At 36.8% G+C, this 23,078-nt stretch overlaps 1 protein-coding gene across 2 annotated transcripts; it reads right to left on the bottom strand.

Moving 5' to 3' along the window:
• Positions 1-577: 577 nt before the first annotated feature.
• LOC104596487 (ARM REPEAT PROTEIN INTERACTING WITH ABF2-like) lies at positions 578-20,324 on the bottom strand. 2 transcript variants are annotated; one of them, XM_010257670.3, is made up of 19 exons: positions 20,042-20,323; positions 19,058-19,218; positions 12,505-12,677; positions 12,299-12,419; positions 12,135-12,209; positions 11,934-12,028; positions 11,688-11,763; positions 10,780-10,887; positions 7,274-7,402; positions 7,079-7,147; positions 6,858-6,917; positions 6,655-6,778; positions 6,404-6,543; positions 3,917-3,980; positions 3,635-3,714; positions 3,386-3,450; positions 3,158-3,275; positions 2,866-2,990; positions 578-1,188 (listed from the first exon to the last, which is right to left on the bottom strand). In XM_010257670.3, exons 1-19 carry the CDS (start codon positions 20,286-20,288, stop codon positions 1,080-1,082), a joined length of 2,139 nt encoding a protein of 712 aa, XP_010255972.1. In that variant the 5' UTR covers positions 20,289-20,323; the 3' UTR covers positions 578-1,079. The 2 variants fall into 2 exon arrangements, with proteins under 2 accessions (XP_010255972.1, XP_010255973.1); XM_010257671.3 differs by lacking the exon at positions 2,866-2,990 and having other exon boundaries at positions 20,042-20,324.
• Between the last annotated feature and the right edge of the window lie 2,754 nt (positions 20,325-23,078).

Below are 23,078 nucleotides of genomic sequence, written 5' to 3'. Positions count from 1 at the left end.
ATTACCTCCAGGTATATCGGACCGGTTAGGCAACCTCCCGAAAATCTCAGATGCAGTGCATGAAGCCCTCACCAAACAAAGCCTATATAAGGGCACAAACCCCAATGACACGAAGGAGTACACACGATTACTTACATCCAAGCTCTCTAACATACAAACATTTAGCTCGCACAACCCAATACCGACTTAAGCATCGGAACGATCTTATCGGATTAACCACCCTAGGTTCTCTAATCCTCTGTCTTATAGCTTGGTCCAACTTGCTACACAATTAAAGTACAGGTCATCTTCCAGCTAGGAGCTTCCAGATTGCGCATCATCAATACTGAAATTGCCTTAATGTTGAACTGGCTAAGAGTATAATTTTCTCTTTTACTTTTTATTGCTCTGTTTTTGTGTTTAGTCTTGTCTTCACTCTTAGATGTTGTCGTTGTTATTGGTTTGGTTAGTGTCATCTGTAATTCATTTGTTTTTACCATAAACAAAAACCTCACAACTTACGATACCAAGTTGGCAAGTATAATTCCTTTGTTTTCTCCTATAGGAGGGGAAAATGTATAATGCATGAACAGCACAATTAAACAAGAACACTTTGATCCATTGATAAAGCAACACAAACAGTTGAATTTTAATTTCCAAGTTTAAGTCTTTAATGGCTTGTACACCTTGTAAAACTTAACCAATGAATGAAAAATGAATAGGAGGTCATAACTGGATAACTGAAACTCTTTATAGGAGGTCAAACGAGATTGTAATCGAATCTGGAAAGTGATTCAAACGAGAGCACTTCTCAAATGCCGCACTCATTTACCAATTATCCCAAGCGATATCCGCTTCCCCAACCCCCAAGGCCAAGGGCATGAGAACAGCTGGTAGTCTAGCAAAAGTAGGAATGACAATTACACTTGATAATAAAACTACAGAAAAATGTTAACAGGGGAAGGCACTCTGAATCAAAGAGACGGTGCACTACATTCTGTCAACATTTTGCTCAACACAATAATTCCATTGAAGACAACGAAAAGATTCTCCACTGTACAATCTTCAGCATCCATCTCTGCCTTGTTAGTTGACATTGGTCAGCAATGAACCTCTACTCGGATGTTATGTTGTTGGTTAGGCTCGGTAAGTGCTCTGGAAAAGTAGTTGCGGATCTCTGGAATTATGCGCTGTATCAGTTCAGAATACCTGCCAGTTTACCCACCAATAAATCCATCACTACGGTAAGAAATATCTTGAGAGACTAGAAACCGTCCAAACCATGAGCATGAAAAACATGGTTCTATTACAGAGTTTGAACTTATTATGAAAAAAAAATGGAAGTATAATAACAATTATTGACTCTTAATCTTTTATACGTGTTTCACTTTTATATGAACTGTGTACACATCATAAAATTATAATTCGATCATGAACTCAGCTAGTGTCAAGACTTTCACTATTCAGTTGTTTGCTGGTATTCGGTAATGTTACAATGGAAAGGGTTACCAAATGGCACCTTTGGGCTCCTTTTCTACACAGCTAACCTACTACCATGTGAACAAATGATGTGGCAAATCCTGCATCAGAAAGGAGACGCATAGGTATAGGATTGACCAGGGTTCCACTCCCCCAGTCTGCATATGCTCTGGTTCAGTGTCAAAAATAGAATATCGTATCAAAGATGCAGAGGCCACTAAAATTTCTCCAAATGAATTGACTGGAGAACCTGGCCATATTTTAGACTACTCGAACAAAGCATCAAAAAAGGTGACTATTTTTCCCCAATTCTCTCAATTCAATAAAAGACTTGGCCCAACTATATGAGATTGGTTACATGCATCAATTCTATCATTCCGATCTGCTCAGTGTCGTGTCTTTTGTTAAATTATAAGCCCTCAAACCATTTTTGACTACTTGGACATGTGCCCATTTTGGTCAGCCACTACTTCTAGATCTTCAAATTTGCAACATATCACTTGGCAGTTTTGTAGATATTACTTGTAGTAACAAAACCATCTTAGCCCATTCCCTCAGTTCATTACCTATCAGGGTTACACTCATATGCCCCCATAAATATACTCATTTATAATCCTATCTTTTCTAATTTTACTATTAATCTATCTCAACATCCACATCTCTACCATCTCATTTGTTTTGGACAAGTTAATTATTGACTGCCCAACGCCCTGCTCCATATGACATTACTTGCTTAATAGCTATTTTATAAAAGTTTCCTTTTAGCCTGAGTGCCACTCTCATCACACAAACTCCATATGCACCCCTCCATTTCTCCCCTCTCTATATTTCTTTATTTATTAAATGTAACTTCCTGATGAAAATTAAAGTCATGTTTAAGGTATTTGAACATCCTTGTAGAATAATTATTAGTATATTGCCCCTTCGTGACAGATCATTATAATGTTCCCCGGCTTCTTCTCATTTAGTACTCACCATAAAAATAACCAAATTATCCTTCCAAGGAGAAGCTAGGATTGAACTTGCAACCTCATGGCTGCCATTATGTCAAAAATCATATAATGAGTTCAAGGCCATTGTGTTCTGCTTGACCAGATCAACTTTAATCACTGGTCATGTCTACTAAAAATTTTGAAAGGTTTTGGAATTTTGAGAAACTACTCAACAAAAGATGCAAAATTGTTATAGTTGCAGCTCATCTCGGGTGATTTCAGTACTGTCAGACCCAAACCAGACTGAATAATCAAACCAGTGAGATGGTGACCAATTCAGCTTTCCCATTCCCAGTTTTTGACAATTTTTATGGGCTGAACAATTCAATCACCAGTTAAACCAGTGACCAGATGAGATCTGAACACTGGATGGCATTCATCACATGGTTGAGAGAGAGAGGTATAATGAACGTACCCTGGCCTAGCACTCAATTTATCAAACTGCTCCAAAATAAACAAGATGCATGTATGCCTTAATGAAATAGCATGAAAAGCCTCTGAAAGTTCATACATGCTTGAAACATTCTCCAAAGATACATCCTGAATCAGAAGTGAGGAAAACACAAGAAAAGAGGTCATACAGAAATCTAACCTCAACTAAAGAAAATACAGAAAAATAAAGTGAAAACTGAAAACTAAGCCTTTTTTGAGGATAGAAATTTGGTAAAAACTATCAATAGAGAAACTACCAAGATTTTCTGACTTACCTGTGCAATTGCATACTCACATAGACGCTTGAGTCCCTCCAGGAGATACTGATCTGCAGCTCTAAGGAGATCCTGTGCAATGTCTAATGTAACATCCACTGATCCCGTGTATATAAATCTGTTTATTACCCCACCCCCCATTATGAAATAGAAACAGAAGATTACATCAAACATTACTTACTGCAAGTGTCCAAAAAAGCAGGGGAAACATGAGATAAAACAACCAACCTCATCATCAATTCAAAAACATCCCATCGTATATTAGGGATCTCTATATCTCTTGCATCCTTCTCCTGCAGGCCACAGATGTAAGTTTGCCTTCTAGAACAAGCCATCCACATGTACCAACTTAAGTTCCATAGAAATACACATTTGAAGCAAGAGACGGAGCATTAAGTATATACTAAAAAAAGAAAAGAGAGAGAGAGAGAGAGAGAGAGAGAGAACTTCTAAGGTTAACCATTCTCAATTTCTCACCCTATAGCCACCATCAAACATCGCACGGAATGCATCCGAAGAAGCAAGTAGAGCAATTCTGTGAGCATAAAACCGTCTCCCTGAGAAGAAACGGACAGAGAACAGTTTAGCCCATAACTACCTTCATTACAAAAATGGAAAATCTAAGACCTTTTATTCCTTGAAATAACACACTTTGAGCTTCATCTTAAACACACAAGATATGGAATCACAGTATCACACACACAAACAAAAATTAAATACAAAAAAGAATTGAACTTATCCAGGCAAAGAATGATTAACCTTCAACTAGAAAGGTGACATCGGAAAGTGTAGCATTATTTACATATTGCTCACCCAAATAGACCTGCAACAAGAATTACTTGTAGTCTTAGGCACCCAATATTCAGATTGGAAAAAGGTTTTTTATGGAAGAGTGAGTAAAATAAACCAAAATGAAAGAGAACAATGATGGACAGTGATGACATTTCAAAAACCAAAGCTTAAAATGAAAGAAAATAAACCTACAAGTCATTTAAAGCACAAAGTTTTAGACTAAATGAAAGAAGTATGAAAACATACTAGTGCCAGACAGTCCCAGTTTTCCAACCACCATAGAGGAAATGAAACAGCAACATACTAGTGCTTCCATGTATCCTATTCAGGTATAATGCCCATCTCTCCAAGCAAATATGGTTGGGTAGACCAACAATCTAGGTTGTTACCGAACTAACAATGCCTAAGGGCACTTATAAGAAGCAGCATTCAGTGATGGATTTGCTCAACACAAAAGACCATACAGTTTAGAAAACTAGCATCTTCACCTAATCAGTTAATCTCATCCAATCCCCTAGTTTTCTACCAATAACATAGTAAATTTTTTTTCCAGAAACACTGATACAAATGAACCTAGGATTTTTTTAGTTCCATATCCTGGCAAGCGATCATAACCCACCACCAAAGGAGTGGAAAATGCAGGGGTGTCAACATGAAGAATAAGAGTAAACTGGCAAAGGTTCCCACTAAGTTTTTTCCATACTGTCCATTACATATATCATTAATTTTATGTTTCATTACCACTGAATGCTACAGGGTAAAATGACAATGGGGATTTCCTAATTTAAGCTACTGAGATAAAGTATATTACTAGCAATCAATGTTTTTTAAATCGTATGACTTGCAATTCAAATCGTATGATTGATATTGAATCGTCTATAGAATGATATGAATCGCATAGATAAATCGTTTTTCACAAAAATCGTATGGCTTGTATATGAATCATTAATTTGAATTGTGAATTGTGATTTATATGAGAATCAAATTATTAATCTTTAACATTGATTTTGAGAGAAAATAGACCATTTAGTCCTCACGTTAAATTTTCATGTATATAAAGGGTATTTATGTCATTTTCAAATATAAAACTTAAATAACACTACTAGACTCGAGTGTCAATCAAACGAAAAGGTTTACTGTGGGAGAAAAACCCTTTCCATGCATGAAAAACTCCAAAGTTGGTCTGCATGAAAGGTATGTTTTTCTATTTTTTTTTCAATTGTTTTTGATTGCCGGTCTGCTGGTCTGCGAGCAAAACCCCTCTTCTGGTATGTTTTGGACACAAAATATGTGTTCTGCCCCATTCTTCCTCTGATACTGAAACCAAAACAGGGTCTCCGCCCCTTTTTTCTTTCTTCCACCTTCTGTTTCTGATGCAAAAACAGGGGCTCCACCTCTAATTTTGACACCAAACAGGGTTTCTGCCCCATTTTTCTTTGTTCCCCTTATGTTTCTAATGCAATTCATCTTCTTCTTTCCCCTCAGTCTTTGATGCCAAAATAGGGGTTCTGCCCCACTTCTTCTTGGCACCCTCTTTTTTTACTTTATTATATGGGTTTGGTAGTTGAGGAAGACCTAATTACAATTTATATTATTTGTTATTGTGTTAATTCTGAATTTGGTAGTTGAGTAGTACTGGTGGACCTTGACTGCTCCATGCATACAATGAATTCCTTTCATTTTTGTTTTCTATATAGGTTATTTGGTTTAGACTTTAGTTTCTTACATTGTATATAAAATTTATTTGAATGTCTCAATATGCAACTTGAAAATTGAATTATTTCATTCTTGATTTTTGAATGATGAAATTGAGTATGTATAGACCTATGGCTTATGCAACCTAGCAGTTGTGTTATGCATGTCTCTTATTTTAGTATTTTTTCTTGAATCATTAATATGCATGTCTAAGTTTGGCTTTAACAAGTGAACAAAGAAATAGAGACTATAAAACTTTGTAATTCTTTTTTTTAACTTGGGGATAAGGATAACTAAAGGAAAATGGTCCTTGTCCTTTTCTTTCTAGGATATGATAATAGCCAGAACTGACCACCTTAATTCCTTAATTCAACAAGGAAAAAAAAAACTAAAGCATATGTTTTTTTTCATCAATAAGCATATATTTTGGTATACCAATATGTCCAATTATTAAGGGACTACACGTTAAAAATTTTAAGCCTAATCACCCATTCTGAAGCCCTAAAAATACAAAAATTCCAATGTATATGTATGTACACTACATTATCCTTTTTGTTATAATTGAGCACTACATTATCCAAATTATATAGTAATAATTTGCTTAAGGCCAACTAGATCAAGTTAGAATCGGAAATTTTGAATGCATTGCATCCTGAAGTCATAATTGATAAATCTTTGACTAAATCATTTCTCCACAAGAGGCTTGGGGTAAAGGGGATTATCTCTTGAAGAACCAAGATAGCCAAAAAGGAATCATGCCTGTGGTGTTGGAGATGGAGGAGCTGCATCCATAGGGCAGAGAGTTGCAGCTTTTTTGGCTAACTTGTAGAGGGCCACCGAACTATCTTGTTGTTGCTTTGGGCTTGTAGACCCAAGAAGCTCCAAAAGCAACTCCAAACCTACATCCATTTAACATGGCTTAGACAAACTCAAATGCAGTTAAAAATGGTAAAAGCATTTCTGAAACAAAGAAATGAAGAAGCAGAATTGTCTTGAAAACAAGGTCATACCATTATTATCAATGAATATTGTTCTTTGATCATCAGGGGAACAAAGATGAGCAAGAGATAAAGCAACTCGTCTCTGAAAAACCTTTTCTCCCACGCGCATCAGATATAATAGATGGTTCAATACCTATCACAAGAAAATCATTTTGTAAGTATAATGGGGTAGAAAGAGAAAAGGGGGAAGGAGAAGCAGAGAGAAAACTAACTCGTCCGTGGATCTTCTCCTCTAATCTTTTCAAAGTCTTTGCTATACAATCTTTGGTAGCCTGTAAGTACATTACAACATCCAAGTTGCATAAATTTACCAAATTGCTAATGATATTTCTGATCATTAACAAAATCAAACCCAATGCTATACCGCTTAAACTCTAAGAAATACCAGCTACTTATTTTATTTCTTTAATTAATAATTAAAGAAAATTCATACTTGGACAATAAACTCTCCATCTTGCAGCTTTTGAACACCTCCAATCTTGATAAAATCAGAAACATTGTCCTACATGAAGGAAAAGGTTTAGGTTCTAAGAGTTCTATTAAGTTTATAATAAAATCTTAGATAAGTAAATGAAGGATTGCAATCATGCACAATGATATACACTTGAAAAGATTTGACAAACCATACCTCATTGTCTGCAAGGCCATAAAGAGCAAAAGCAGCATTATGTTGCAGAGATCCATTCCTTGAGTCTAGAAGCTTCAGCAATGGCACAAGACCACCATTATGAGCTATACCAGCTTGATTGTGTGTATCCTGGAAAAAACAGAGAAATGCATGCACCAACTATAATTCAGTGCCAAGCATACATACCAACTAGAAGGAACTGTACAATTGACTAACTTGAAGTGGCTAGAAGTACTACGATACTACCCACTACCCAGACAAAACAAAGATTTACTACAGAAAACCAAATAAGCTTGCCAAAAGTACAACTATTAAGAAAAAGAAAACCAATCTATGAGTAGAAAACAGGCACTAAATGCTGGGCCCAAGCCCAATGTATTTAAAATTCTTCAAAGTGGGTTACCCAATCACCCCTACTGCCAATGGCCTTGCCAGCTCTTTAGCAAGGGCAAGGGTAACAAAAGAACAGTTGGAATGGTGGATGCCGGGCTCTGAGGTAATTGAGTAGTTAATTCCATTTTAAAAGGAGTATGTCATTCTTCAGGTTGTGCATCTCTCTTTAATCTCATCTTTTGAAAATCCTTGGAGAGTTGGGATTTTCCTTTATTACTGAAATCTTATTTTACAGTTACTGATCAAAATCATAAAGCTTCCTTTTTCCTGACGTGTGAAGTTATTTATCAAACAAAACATCATAGACAAGATGCATTAAGAATACAAAAAGCTGGAAATATACATCCATGGAGCATAAATCAAACTCAAGGACCCACAACTAGAATCAACCAATAATGTGTTTAGGCCAAGTTTGGGAGTGCTTAAAAAATTAGTGCTTATTCGAATAAACACTTATTTTAGGCCGGGACCACACCATTAAGCACTTATAGGTGTTTGGAAAATAAGCCCAAAATAAGTGCTTATTGGAGAAGCCCAAAATTCCAGCTTTTTTTAAATTCAAGTTTTTTCTTTCAAAATTTTACCCATTTAGTTTTTGAAATTCCATTTATGCCCTTCAGATGTAAAAAAGTAGGGTTTGTCCAATCAATCCTTTCTTCTCTACTGTCTTCTCCAACCAGCGGCGGAACTTTTTCCACAGAACAATCAGAACCGAACCTAGGATTTGTAACCCAGTTGGTTCTACATGACTACCTACGAATATTCAACATATGGTAAGATGGTTGCCGAGAGGTTTGCCTTGGAGCTGGCACTCTACAGCAATGAAAGATCTAAGGGAGAAAGCAGGTCATCCTTCACTTGAATGAAATCAGGTTTCAGCGAGCCAAGAAGTGTTGCTCAGGCCGGAGTTGCTAACCTTCCCCCATGGAGGATAACCAATCTGATGAAAGAAGAACAGGGAACCACTGTTGCTGGAAAGCCATCTAGTATGAGTTGACACAGGTGAAATCGAGCTGCCAATAATGGGAGCAATGGGAATTTGTATTATCTTGAAGCTAGTCACATTGGCAAACACCAGAAGCCGTCACAACCTTAGATTCCTGCCGGTTATAGAAGTTAACAAGCAACAAGGGAGAGCCACTGGTTCTAAGTGCAGAGACAATGAAATAGTGAAGCCCTCCTCTGTTCAGCATCACTGATGGGATTGCTATGACGAGTTCGGAGCCGGGGTGGAGAAGACAACAATTGGTCTTTGTCTGCAGCTCTCAGAGATGATACAAAATAGAGGTGTGCCTCTCACAGGATTATAAGGAGAAGATGCCGGTGCTGGTATATAAAACGATGCCGCAGGCTGAACAGGTGATGTGCCAATGAAGGAAGATGCTGAAACAGGGGCATAGTGATCGGTGAAGGTAGGCAGTTCGGTGGTGTTAAGAAGAAAACAGGAGAGTGGGGAAACAAGATGGAAGTGGAAGAGAGGGATCCAGGAGAGAGAGAGAGAGAGAGGATACAGGAAGAGAGAAATAGAAGGAGATTGCCAGCACTGTGGGTTGGGGAGCTCTGTTTGCCACCGCTGGTTCTCCAATGAAAAAGGCGATGAATAGCATTTTTTCAATCTTCTGGTTTGGTGGCAAAACAGGGAGGTCAGAGATGAGAATGGGCTAAGGTTGTCTTTTTGAAAAAATAGGTGCTTATTGGATAAAAAGACCACCAAATGCCCCATATGAAAAAGAGCTTATCTTTTAAAATAAGCACTTGAAAAAGCTAGGTGCCAAATGTAAATAAGTGCTTATTTGAATAAACACTTTTAAGCACTTATTTTTAAAATAAGCACTCCCAAACTTGACCTTAATGCCACTAAACCAACAAAAAACCTATCAAAAAAGTACGAGATTGAATACGCATAAATCGCAATTACAAGATTTAAAAGATAAATTTGCTGACAAAAAAAAAGGATTTAAAAGGTAAATAACAAGAGAGCATGCATTAATTTTGTTGAAAAAAGAAATAGGATACACTGATACGCACAAAAGCCAAGGCATAAAATATGCAAGAACGGATGCACAAACATTAACATAGAATCTTCAGGAGTATATCACAAAACACAAAAGGAAATTTAACACTCCCCCCAATCCCTAAATATTTCTCTTTTCTGGTAACAAAAAGAAACTGTATAAATGTAACAAAAAGAGCCAATGGAAACTGATCCTTCCCATGCATAAAATGCAGTAACACCATTACATTGACATTTTACTATCCTTCCCATGCATAAAAAGTATCATCCATATATACTACATTTCATTTAATCCACCTTTGACAGCTTATAATCAAAATGCAGTAACAAGACCTTTGACAAGGAGTAAGTTCTTCTGGACATGAAACCACAAATTGCATGAGCATGCATCGGAAAATAATGAGATGAGAAAAGCCATATTTAACTGATCAAGATGTCCAAGCAAAAGTAAATGATTCAACTTAGACATCTCCATGCCCTTGTACTCAAATAAATATCCAGAATAAAAATCTGCTTTCTTTCCAGTTTCCATTATCTAGTTGGTAACAGGCTGCATGTTTGTTAATGCATACTTTTTTCATGTGGAAACATGTAGACTTCAAGTCAAATAGCTACCAGCTCCAATGAGACCTATTCAATATCATGATATCAATATGTAAACATGTCAGACAACATTATCTATTGATGTCACAGAAAGATGGTAGACAACAGAATAAAAAGTAACATTGATTATTCTTCATTTTTATAAGTATACTAAGCAATCATCATCCTTCATGACAATGTACCAGGAACTGAGGAACCAAGATACTAGAAAGATATAAACAGGTTCCCATGTTCCAAGTTTTAAAATCATTTTGAAGGGGTAAACTAGTATCACAACCCAAATTTTAGATACGATGCCAAGAATTCAACAATAAATTAATATGGGAATGATCTTTCCTCAAAAAAAGTATGAATAATCATGCCTTAAAAATGAAATCATTCACCGATATGATTGATGCAAAATTTAAAGAAAAAAAAAAACAAACAAACAACTTTCAAATTCTAGCTACAATCACCTGATTAGAATAGATCCAAGAATACTAGAGAAGTAAATAACCTGTGCCAACCTCCCCAGTGCAAAGGCTGACATTTCCCTAAGCTGTATATCAGGGGACTGAAGCATCTCAATTAAAGGACGAACAGCACCCCTTTGTACAATGTGAACCTGCAAGAACATAGATTTTGAGAAAATAACATACAAAATGATATTCATGCTTTAAAGGTGGACAGAATCAAGACAAAAAAGGGAATTTTTTTTGGAGGGGGGAGGCATTTTTGACATGGGAAATTAGAGCCATGTTTGGTTTTCTGCTCTGGGCCTCATTCTTTTAATTCTTGCTCAATCTAGGCAAGAATGGGCAAGAATGAATATCATTAGAGTGTTTGTTACAAAATTCTTGCCATGATCCTCATTCATTTCAGAATGAAAAATCAGCCCATAGCACAAATATTGAGGAAGCCTGCAACATGAAAAATAATCATGCCCCATCTTGCTCATTTTCATTCTTTAAGAAACTCTATGTCGGCAGTCATAAACAGCTGACCTAGATCTACAAAACCACTGCCATGGATGTTTACTACCGGATTGTCGTGGAAAGTGGAAACTTATTATGCCGACAGACATTGACTGCTGCCCATCCGCCAATAAACATCTATGCCAATGGTTTTGGAGACTTGGGCTGGCAGTTTATGACCACCAGCACAAAGTTTGTTTTTTTTTTTTTTTGAAGAATGAAAATGAGAAACATAAGGCACTTACAATTTGAAAAGAATTCATATTTTTTTTGGAAAAAAGAATTTGGTTCATAGCAATATTTTCTCATTCTGCCCATCTTCCCCATTCTTGTCCATTTTAGAATTCCATCTTGGGTAAGAATGAGAGTTAAACCAAACATAGCCTAGGAATCCCAGGACAAGTTCCTCACTTCAATTCAAAAAGAATAAAAGAGGCCACTGGAAACCAACCTTGCAATCTGAATCTGTTGCAGCAAATTGCCCAAGTAATAAAGCCGCCTCTCTTTGGCTCTCCGAACAGCACGAACTGAAATTCAACATATTGACTTTCAATATGCCCAAAAACTAATGTCTATTTTCAATGTCAAAATAGCTAAACATCAAAAAACATCAGAACAAAGTTTTCACTTAAACAAAAGGGAGAGAGAAAAAAGAGTTGCAAGGATGATTATATAGGAGTCCAAATCTTGGTGATACCTGAGTAATCCAATAACAGGTTGTAAAGCTCCAGCAAGGAGAACCTCCTTCTTTATGTTTGGGGATGAGTGCACCAAATTTCCAATGACACCAACCTGATAGATACATGAAAAGTCAACAAGTGCTAAGATGCAATCATGTGATATGAAGTATAAATACCAGATTTATTAGCTAACCACAAAGTGTCAGATAAGAACCTACCGCCTCATAATGTATAGCAGCATCCTCAGACCGAAGCATTAGAATGAGGGTTGGAAGAGCATTGCACTCTACAATCTGAAAGAGTACAGAACTATTGACATCAAAATAACTGCATAGCGGATCTTTCTCAGAGAACTTTCTTTTTTTTTCTAACTGAAAACTACCTGATTCTTGTTCTCATCATTTTTAAATGCTAGGGTTCGTAGTGCTCCAGCTGCCGCTCTTTGCACCTTTGTATCCGTAAACTCAAGAAGCTCAACAAGAGGTGGAATTCCCCCTTCAATTCTGATAATACATTCTAAAGTATGAAAAATAGATATAATTGTTAAACTCAAAACATGAGGCAAAAGAAATAAGCAAGCAAGTAGACCTGACACGGGTTTTAATGCTGCTATTTTCATGAGCAAGGTTAGTGATTGCATCAGCAGCCCTGCGAATAACACTGTTGACTGCTCGAGAGCTACAACCATCCCTGTGCCTCTTTAACAGGTCCACAAGATGAGACAAAGCACCAGCATCAACTATGAGCTGTTGGTGCTCAGGCTGTTAAAAGGAGAAATAACAAGAACATGGGTAACATTAGAAACAAATTTTGCAATCCCTACCCACAATTTCCCATTTAAGCAGTCCTAGAGTATCTGTCAAAAGAAGTCTAAAACATATAGCAAACATTGGCAATGCACCACCAGAGCATCCAAACCATCAATATTTTAGTTTTTTTTTTATCAACAACACTTTCATTAATTCATCAATAGAAAATTTACAAGTGGAAGACAAACGCACTTATCTTCCAAGAGTCACAAAGAGATTCAAGAAAGGAAAAAAGAAAAAGACAAAGACACTAACGTTACAGCTTAGCCCAAAACAGTGAATCCCTTTCTGCCCCTTGTTTAGCTAAACCGTCAACTAGGGAATTAGCCGATCTTTTAATCCAACATGTCTTAACTTCCATCTTCCGCACCAGCCACTTGAATTTCCTCTTCTCATTATTGTACTTCCATAAATCATTTTGATCTTTAGTCAGCCACCCTATCACCACCTCTGAATCCCCTTCAATTATGAGTTTCTTGATGTTCAATTCCTTAGCTTTCCGGACTCCTTCCAAAACTGAATCCCCTTCAATTTTGATCTTTAGTCTGCTGCTCCTCTCTGAGTTTCTAAGAATATCCTGGAGTTTCTTTCTTCCCACAGTGTCCAACATATTGCAGCCCTTAGTCCTCTCCACATTGTCCTTCCCACAGTGTCCAACAAACCATCAATTTTGGAGAATATTCACAAAAAAAGTGCAAACTTTGTACAATAAATAGAAAATTAAGGATGTGTTTGATAACATGGTTGGTTTTGTCTTTGAAAATAAAAACAACTGCCACATCAGCAAAAGCAATGTAATTTTGCTATTGGGGCAGTTTTTGTTTTCAAAAACAAAATCAACCATGTTGTTGAACACCCAGTAATCTATTTTGACCATATAAAAATTAGAAAAAAGGAATAATACCAAAAATTTCAAACTCTTTTCCTATTCTTTTCAGGTTGAGTGATGTGGGCATAATCCCATATTTATGAAAGGAATGCTAACATTATGTGTAATAAATGAACATAGTACACACGCATACATCTCCAATACTGGGTTTTTTGATCAATTTCTCCAACATCTAGAATATTGTGAGGCTCCAACATGGTCCAATGTGACTCATTGATTGCTGTAATTAACCACAGTATGCCATATGAATCAGTGAAAAAGCACCCATGGATGCTATATGCATTTGTTATACAAAGCAACAGCATTCCAACTTTGATGAAGAGGGCACACCTGACACCCCTAATCATCATTAATTGGGCTGTAGGTGGGACTCAGCTACATTCGATTCAGATCCAATTATTGAAATTTCAAACCCAATCCTATCAAAATTGAATATTTCAGGTTTCAGATTGGATCTGGATTTGATACGACTCTGCTGAATTAACATTAAAATAAAGAAAATTTACAAAAAAAAAATTAACATATACATATACAAAAATGTATATAAATATAGAATATTATATAATATCCATCTATATAATACATTATTATATTACATATAGCTTGGATTTTTATCAGATCAGATGGGGTCAAATCCAATTACCAAACAGATGCAGGTTTTAACATCCAAATCTGAGTAAACGGATCGGATGTTGGGTCAGGTCTCAGATTTTAAGAGCCCGTTGACAACCCTAATCATTATTTAAAAACTAAAATTTATAAAAGACGAATACAACCCAATGTGTTCCTTGCTATCATTAGAGGGGTTACATCCTAATTTCAATAAGGATGTGCTTGGCAGCTTAAAATAACAGGATTTGCCCAAATCAGTCCTCTTTTGAATTTGTAAAGTGAAACAGAAAAATGTAAGAGTATTGGAAAGCAGAATATTTAATTAAACAGGGATATGCTCAGTTTATCAACAATGACCAATGGGTTGTGCCCAATCAATCACCTTTTGAATTTGTAAGGTCAAACAAAAGAAACAAAAGTTTGGGAAACATAACATTCTTTATTAAATTCTATTCCAAATTTAGAAGAATCTCTTCTTACAAATGACTAAACAATAAATACACAAAATGAGTATACTATTTCTTTTCTTTATAACTAAGCCAACAAAAGGATTTATTCATAATTTCAATGGTAAAACACCCCTGAAGAACAGATCAAGGGAGACCAGTACAAACAACAGAATAAAAACATAGAGAGCAGAAACAAGGAGTAATGCAGAAATCAGCCCTAGGGCCCGGAACCCTCCAAAGAGAGCAGACCTTAGGATCCCATCCCAGCTAGAGCATCAACTTGCTCATCGACAAATCTAGGCAACCATCTAAATGAACCGTTCAACTTAGATACCAGAGCCTTGTATTCTCTAATAAAGTGTCAAAGGAGCCAAGGGGACTATGAAGATCTGGTCAGCCATCCAAACACCAATTAACACACACCCTCCACCTGAATATCAGACCAACCATAGGAACAGGTCAGTTTAAGTCCTTGTAAAAGTAACAACAGCTTATATCTCAAAGAAATCCATTCTACCTTAGGGCCCAAAATGAATAGCTTAGAATGATGTTTCCATAGAAATCCCTTAAGATACCCCTGCACCTTAAGGCCCTGGGCTTCCAATTGAGAAGCCATTGGAATTGGCTAATTATTTTTGTCATTAATTGTTAGTTATCTTTTTTTCTGTATGTAATTCTTGGCTACCACACTAAGGTGGTGTTTGGTAAATCTGAAGTCTGAAAAACCAAAAAAAAAAAAAACCTCTGAAAAACCTCTAAAAGCATTCAGTGAAAATTTTACTTTTCTGATTTTGCAGATATCTTAATGTGTCGAGTTGTTCAGTAATCTGAATGTTGTGACGTCTGAAAAATGTGAATTTTACACATTTATCCCTCAAATTATTATTTAAATAACAATAAATTAAAATGATTAAAATACTATGCTATTATAGTAAATATTATAACATAATAAAAAATACTATAAAATATAAACAATTTTAAAAATCAATAAAAAATAAAAAATAATATTAATAAAAAAATTTAAAAATATAGTTAAAATGATCATATAAAAATATTAAAAATAATATAAAAATCTATAAACAGATTAAAAATATCATATAATTATCTGTGTGACTATTATATAAAAACAAATTATATAATCTATTATATATCCCCCACTCTTTTAACATGGAAATAGATTTTAAAGCTCAAGAGATGACTCGTATAAACTCAAACCCAAAAACGAAAATGGTAACCTTCCCCAATTACTTGTCAAATGCATAAACACAGTGAAGACATCTATTAGGAAGAAAAATTTGAAAAGAAAATAAAAAAAATACAAATACAATAATGTACTTTTAAAGATGGGTTCGTTTTAGGTGATTAATCTTGTCGGACCACCAAACATAGTGAAGTTGTAGAGCTTGAGACCACCAATGTGCCGTCAAACAAGGAGAAGATGGAAAACAGGTCTAGATTTGGTGATTGAGGCTTTATGAGTGTGGGGCATTTATGGGAATATAAAAACTTTTGAAGGGACATACTTGGCATAGAAAGGTCATCTGCTACCCCTGAGCGCATTCAAAGGTAGCTTGAGCACTGGAAACTTCAGAGGCAATTTCAACGTTCAGATGGTTGATTTGGGGATGCAACTGAACGACCACCAGGCGCTGAGAAATCAACTTTTTCAGCATTCGGTGGTTGATTTGGTGCTACCAAATGCCACCTAAGACAATTCATTAATAAAAAACCATGCCAAGACAATTTTACTAAATTAGCCATTATATATGTTAATTTTCAACTTTATACTTGATATAATAAAAATATCACATATATTTTATGATGAATGAACTAGCACCTCACAACTGCCGGTTTGGAGTATGAATTGCAGTTTACAAAGAAAATGAACTCAAAAAATCATTTAAGCCTAATCACTTGTGCAGATTCTGAATTCACTCTTAGTGGTTCAACCGCTCGTCACAGTATCTTATTTTTATTAGGCTAAAATATAAAAACCTCCCCTGACTTTTATGACAATCGTATAAACCTTCCCTGGATTTTGATTTTAATAAAAACCTTCCTTCACTTTTGAAAGAAATATGTAAAGAGCTCCCTTCTCTTACTTTTTCTGACAGAAAACGTTGACATGCCGCATTTAATTTTTAAAATGGCACTTATGCCTATGATTAACTTTGTTGGGATGCACCTTTAATTTATTAAATTACCTTAAATAAAATCTCAATATTACTTCAACCTCAATACCGAAAGATGTAGAACCTCTGTAGAAACTTCATCAGGCAATGTTGGACCAAATCAGCTGTAAAACATCCGTACTTCCGTAGAATACTATGATAAATAGGTCGACCCGGCTTCACGCCAAGAAGACTGAGAACAAAGCATTTTTGAACCTCATCCCCTTGTTGGTGGGAAATGGGGTCTTATTTTCACGAAGGGAGATTTGAAGGAAGCGTTTGAGAAAGTGGCTAAATACAAGGTTGGAGCTCCTATCCATGTTGGTTTGATTGCTCCAATTGATGTTGTTGTGCCTCCTAGAAATATTGGATTGGACCCATCTCAAACTTCCTTCTTCCAGGTTCTCAACATTCCCACCAAGAAGGATAAACAGGCGATCAGATGCTGGAAAAGTTAACTAAAAAAATGAGATAGCTTAAAAACAGATGCCCATGATTAACTTTGTTGCTTTGCCAATTCACAACTCTCACACATCTGTTGGAGCTTTTTCCATCTAATACATACCCAGGAAGCCATCTAAGTTGACTGAAAGAGATTAGAAAGAAGAGACAGATGGATCTAGGGTGGCCGTGAAGTATTTTACAATATCTTTAGTGGCAGCCATATATCCAAGCAGCAAAGAATAATGAGATGGCTTAAAAAGACAATGGCGTTTTTCATTGTAAACTGAAAAAAGAAAGAAAGATAGTGTATGATGTGTGTGACGCGGGAGGTGAATAAGACAGTGAATAAAACATTGGATCTAAGTAATGTTTTAAAACGCGGAGGTGTGGCGCGAGGCATTCCACTACCTAGAGGCATGAGGCGTAGTTCAGAACACAAGAGGCGTAAGCCTCCCGAACACAAGGAAGCGTAAGCCTCCTTAAGAGCAGGGGGATTAGGAAGAGGAAGGGGGGATCTCAGTTTTTCTTTATTTTTAATAAAAATCATTTATATTAAGAAGAATAAAGATGTATAACATTAATTGAAGGGGGGGTCTTGTCGAAGGGGTAGGGGCAAACCACTTTCTTTCCCCTTGTCCTTTCTTCCCTTCCCTTTCCTTTTATCTTTTTTTCTTCTCTTTCTTTTGCTTTCCCTTTCTTTTCCTGTCCTTTCCTTTCCTTTTTTTTTCTTTTTTCTTTTTTTTTCTGTCTTTTTATATAAGATGTGCATGAGGCACATGAGGCATATGCCTCTTGTACCTGATGCGTACGCCTCAAAGGTAACAGCACCTCTGGCATACGCCTCGGCGTTTTGGGAGCGCCTCACCTGGAGGCACGCCTCCAGGCATACGCCTCCCACGCCTTTTAAAACACTGGATCCAACAGCAAAAAGAACATTGACAAAGTGCAAATTGTAGTCAAAATGTTTGAGGCATATGCAAATGACTAAAAAATGTCCACTCTTAACCTAATCTTGACTGACAATGCAGAAGCTCTCTGCAAACTTTCTCCGTCTCCATTTCTTGCCATCTTAGACAGGAATCTTCGTTTGGAAGAAGACATTAGAATACTATAAGAATATAGGAAAATCTATTATAAGCATTTCTCATTGAAGTTTCTGTGGAGATTTAAGTTTACCACAAATTTTGGCTGGCATTCGCTCAATGAGGTTGAAGTATATTGGAAATTTCTTTAAAAAAATTTAAGTACTATATTGAAAATTTTATTTTTCAAGGTAATTCAATCTTTGGGCAAAAGTGGCATTTAAAAAAGAATGCTTCTCGTAAGCCGTTTTTGTCAGAAAAAAGTGGAAAAGGGATGCCTTTGTATATATCTTTGGAAAGTGAAGGGAGGTTTTTTTTATAATTAGTGAAGGAGGTTATTGTTAGAATCAGAACTCAGGGAAGGGTTTTATGTTTCACCCTTAATATTGGTACGTCTATAGTGATGTTACATACTAAGTTCATTATTATTCTGTAATTTGTACACTGTAGCATTCCAGAACATAACTAAAGTTTGGAAGTTCAACAAATTCTTCACCAGAAGTTCTGCTAGTCTAGTAAACAATTGAACAGGAAAGTGTAATCAAAGATTTTCCTAAGACATTAAATCATACTTACACAAATAGGGGTACGCAGATCCCACACAAATCAGATGTCAAAGAAAGAAAGAACTTGGAACAAGAACAAATTGATTAGTAAAAGACACAAGAGAGGCATGTAGTATAACCTTCACAGCGAGGAAGCCAAGAGCGAAAGCACTCCCCTTCTCCACCTCGTGTTCGAACGGCTTCGGACCTGCGTCACCTTCTATCGAATGTGGTGGCGACTGAAGATGCTTCACCAGAGCCGGGACCGCACCACCATCGACAATAACATTCACAACTTCCTCTGCAGAAATCCAACAGATCAACAGAGAAAACCTTAATTCTTGGGTAAACAAGATATTCAAAGATAAAAAGAGTGCATAAACCCTATTTGTGTAACTATGAAGATCAATATGAATGCTGGTTTTTTTTCTCCTAATAAGGGCTCTTTTGTCGTCATTGCGAGAGATAACGGAGGTATTTTCTGGTGGGCTGGGTTTGGCTGTTTTGAAGCTTCCTCTCCCCTTGTTGCAGAGGCTCTCGCTCTTTTTGAATCACTAAATTGGATAAAAAAGAAAGGGATGCCCAATGTTTTGATTGAGCTTGACTGTCTGCATTTGATCAAGCTCATAACTGATCCGAGTAATTTCTGCCACCAAGATATCCTTTTTCTCAGAGATGACATTCTGAAGTTGAATGAAGAAATCTCAGCTAGTTTCAGCTGGATCCCTCGAGAGGCTAATTCGGCAGCTCATAACCTGGCCAAGTTGGGCTTTTCTACAAGCAGCTGGTTTGAGTCTTCTTTTTTCCTTTTTGGTTTTCTGCTCTAGTGTTAGGTGGTTAAGTCTGTGTGCCCTTCAGTTTGGGTTTGAGTCTTTTTTTCCTTTCTTTTCTGTTTCTGTTGCTCTGTCCTTCAGTCTTGGATGTTTCGTGTCCTGGGCTTTGCCCTTGTTTCACTTAAATTGAATTTCTGGATTACCAAAAAAAAAACGAAAGAAAGAAAGAAACGACGACGCACAGAAATCAAAAACAAACAAATCGTCACAAAACTAATGGAGACGATGAAAATGAAAGAGAAAAAAAAATTAAAATGGAACATCGATGTGGTCTGTCTGTGTCTAAATTACCATTCTTGGCGAGCTCAGCGAGGATGTGAGTGGCACGCTTAGCGGCGGCTCGATCGGCTTCCTTCCAAGAGAAGGTGGTGTTAAGGATATTAACCTGCGCACTCACCTCGGCCGCCAACGCCTGGTGAGCGTCGGGAGAGATGAGAGAGATCTCTCGTTCTTCTTCGATTTCTTCCTCCAGCTTGCGCTTCTGCCCTTTCCTCTCGGGGAGCTTCTGCTGTTGTTCTTGGTGCTTCTGCTGCTCCATGGAGAGACACACAGGAGAGGAGCGAGAGGAAGGAGTTGGAGAGAGATGGGTTTTGAAGACCTGAGAAAGGGCATATTGGGAAATTAAAAAATGGCGTTAATATTTTCTTTCTCTTTTTTTTTAATGTTTGTTTTCTTTTCAGTAACGAGGAGGGGGGCTTTTGCCTTTCGGCTTTCGTGAGATGCGTCTGTGGTTTTGTACCGGCCGTATAATTTTCCGGTCATAAATTCCCCGCCCTTTTTCTCATCCCAAACGAAATTACTAACCTGCGCTCCCGCCTGATCTAACTTGCGCCCACTGAGATGGACTGAACTCCTTTGATCAGATGGTTGCGATTATTTCAATCGCGTGGGCCCATGAACTGGTTTGACTTCTCTTGTTGCGGACTTTTGATGTCATCAGCATGATAAAGAGATAAGGACGTGGGGTGGGGACCTGTGTGGCCCTGGCCCACCAAAGGTGAAGAGGATAACCTTGCTAAAAATAAATGGATGACGGATACAGATGGACCCAGAAAAATTTGACTCTACCAGGTACCAACCAAGAGAGAAGCACCACCGTGCACGATGCCACGATGAACATCTCTTGATTCTTTTGTTGGACACGTGTCCAAATAATAGGCGATCGAGGGGAATCATCAGCAAGGTGTACGGAACTGATGAACTGAAACCGTCCGATCAATTACAGATGCTTCAAGAAGCACGCAACCGATCGCTTCAAGTTGTGCACTTGTGCCAAGGAAACAGCTTCGGCCTTCAGTCACGGCTTCACCGAGTTCACATCTGCGCCCCATTAGGGGACGCCCCACATCTTTAGTACTTGTTATCGAGAAATGTTTCGAATAGAAGATGGGGATGTGCTGTGGGGCATTGTGCGACGCTCCTTCCCGCAGATGTGAATTCGGCTTCATACAGGAGCTGGACTAGAACTAAAAGTCCTAAATCTACTGCTAATTACCAACTTTATAATAAAACAAGAATTATCACAAAAATATAAAAGATAAAGAAAAAAGGTAGTGTTGATAAAGTATAAATACATATAAAATAATACAAAATATAAGGTTTTACATTTTATATAATTGTATTTGTACATCTTCCAAACTGAATCTTAAGAATACGGGAAACGGGACAGTAGTTTCAATCAGCAATGTATCATTGTTTGTTTCTTTTTGCAAACTTTGATTATTTTTGCTTTGGGGTTTACTTTATTTTACTTTGTTTGCACAATAAGAATTTAAGAAATCGAACAAAGTAAAACGTGTACACAATTTGGATTCAATTCATTTGCACCAATGCAGAATGAAAATGCACTACAAATAAACAAAGCCTAAGGTAAGGATGCTGGCTGCCTTTGCCTCTCAGTAAAATTTTCGGAGAAGTAAGGAAAGGCCTGATGCAGAATTCTGAATTCCAGCCCCCCCCCCCCCTTCTATTAGCCTTTTCCCCCTATAAATCACATCCTATCCGTGAATTCGGTATCAATTCACAGTTAGAATTTATTCCCCCTGTACTATGGGGCTATAAAATTCTGATATGCGCTGATTGATCATTCTTCCTAAAATTTTTCACATCATGATATTTTCAATCATTATTTTCTGCTTTTATGATGAATTTTTTACATCCCTTCTAATTTGTTTGCAGTGCAGTTTTTTTATGAGAATTTTCAGAAGAAGATTCTCCAATATCATGCTAAAAATGATGAGAATCATTTTTCCTTTTTGATTTGTGTTTTATTTTACTTTACTTCAGGTTTTATTTTACTTCATTTGCAATGCAAACAATCAAAATAAGGCAACAATTGAAGCAACAAAAAAAACATTAAAATTTGCACTCCACTCTTTTCCAATAATGCATATGAGATTTGTATTGCAAACAAACCAAATAACATGAAATCATAAAAATGGTTTTTAGCGTGGAAACAATTTTAATTTTTCTGTTTGAAAATAAATAAGGCATCTTGTAAGTAAGTGGATGTTTGGAACCATGGCCATTTTTCAAAAAAATGGTGCTACATCGGATTCACATAGTCGTTTCAACAAATGCCTATGTATCTCATTGTTTGGTTCAGCCAATTATTAAAAAATTGGGCATACCTCGAAAATTGGGACTCATCGATGCATGAAACGCATCGGTGAACCGTTTCCCCCAACGGTTAACGGATGTATATCCTATGTGGTGTTTACCTGTTAGCACATACATGAAAAATGGTGATGAAAATCACATCTTACTAACCAGCATAATATTTGTTCACCGACTACGTGACAAACATTTTTTTATGAAAAATGGGTCTTAAAAGTATGGACGTTTTTTTCTTGAAAATCATTCCCAAAAAATGATCACGCTTCCAAACACCATCTAAGTTTTGCTTAGTATTTGGCCCTATTCCATTTACTGTTGGGATCGCAGTTGGCTAGCCACGTGACTACTTATTGTGATTAAAGGACCAACAGTACAAAGGTTTCAGAGTTGGAACAAAGCAGCGCCAGTGGACAGTGCGAGTTGATCAGTTGAATTTCAAAATAGCATCACCAAAAGGGTATTTCTGTAAATGTCGCGTGATAAATTCCAGATTTTTCCTGTTCTTTTTATTTAAAGAAAACAAGATCACATCACACATTTAATTGCCAACGGACTAGTGCATTTAAGAACAGGTGCCGTTAGACATCTCTCAGCTTGTGATTCCAGGATCAGCGCCACACAAAAACACATGACTCTCACATCTCACCTAGTGCAGTCAATAGGCCGGTTTTACCGGTTTTGGGTTGGATCTCTCTAAATCAAAATTAATTTG

The sequence above is a fragment of the Nelumbo nucifera genome, chromosome 1 (assembly GCF_055504915.1).
Source record: "Nelumbo nucifera cultivar China Antique chromosome 1, China Antique-T2T, whole genome shotgun sequence".
Taxonomy (NCBI): domain Eukaryota; kingdom Viridiplantae; phylum Streptophyta; class Magnoliopsida; order Proteales; family Nelumbonaceae; genus Nelumbo; species Nelumbo nucifera.
The sequence above is the reverse complement of the archived record's forward strand: the minus strand, read 5'-3'. Positions and strand labels throughout refer to the sequence as shown.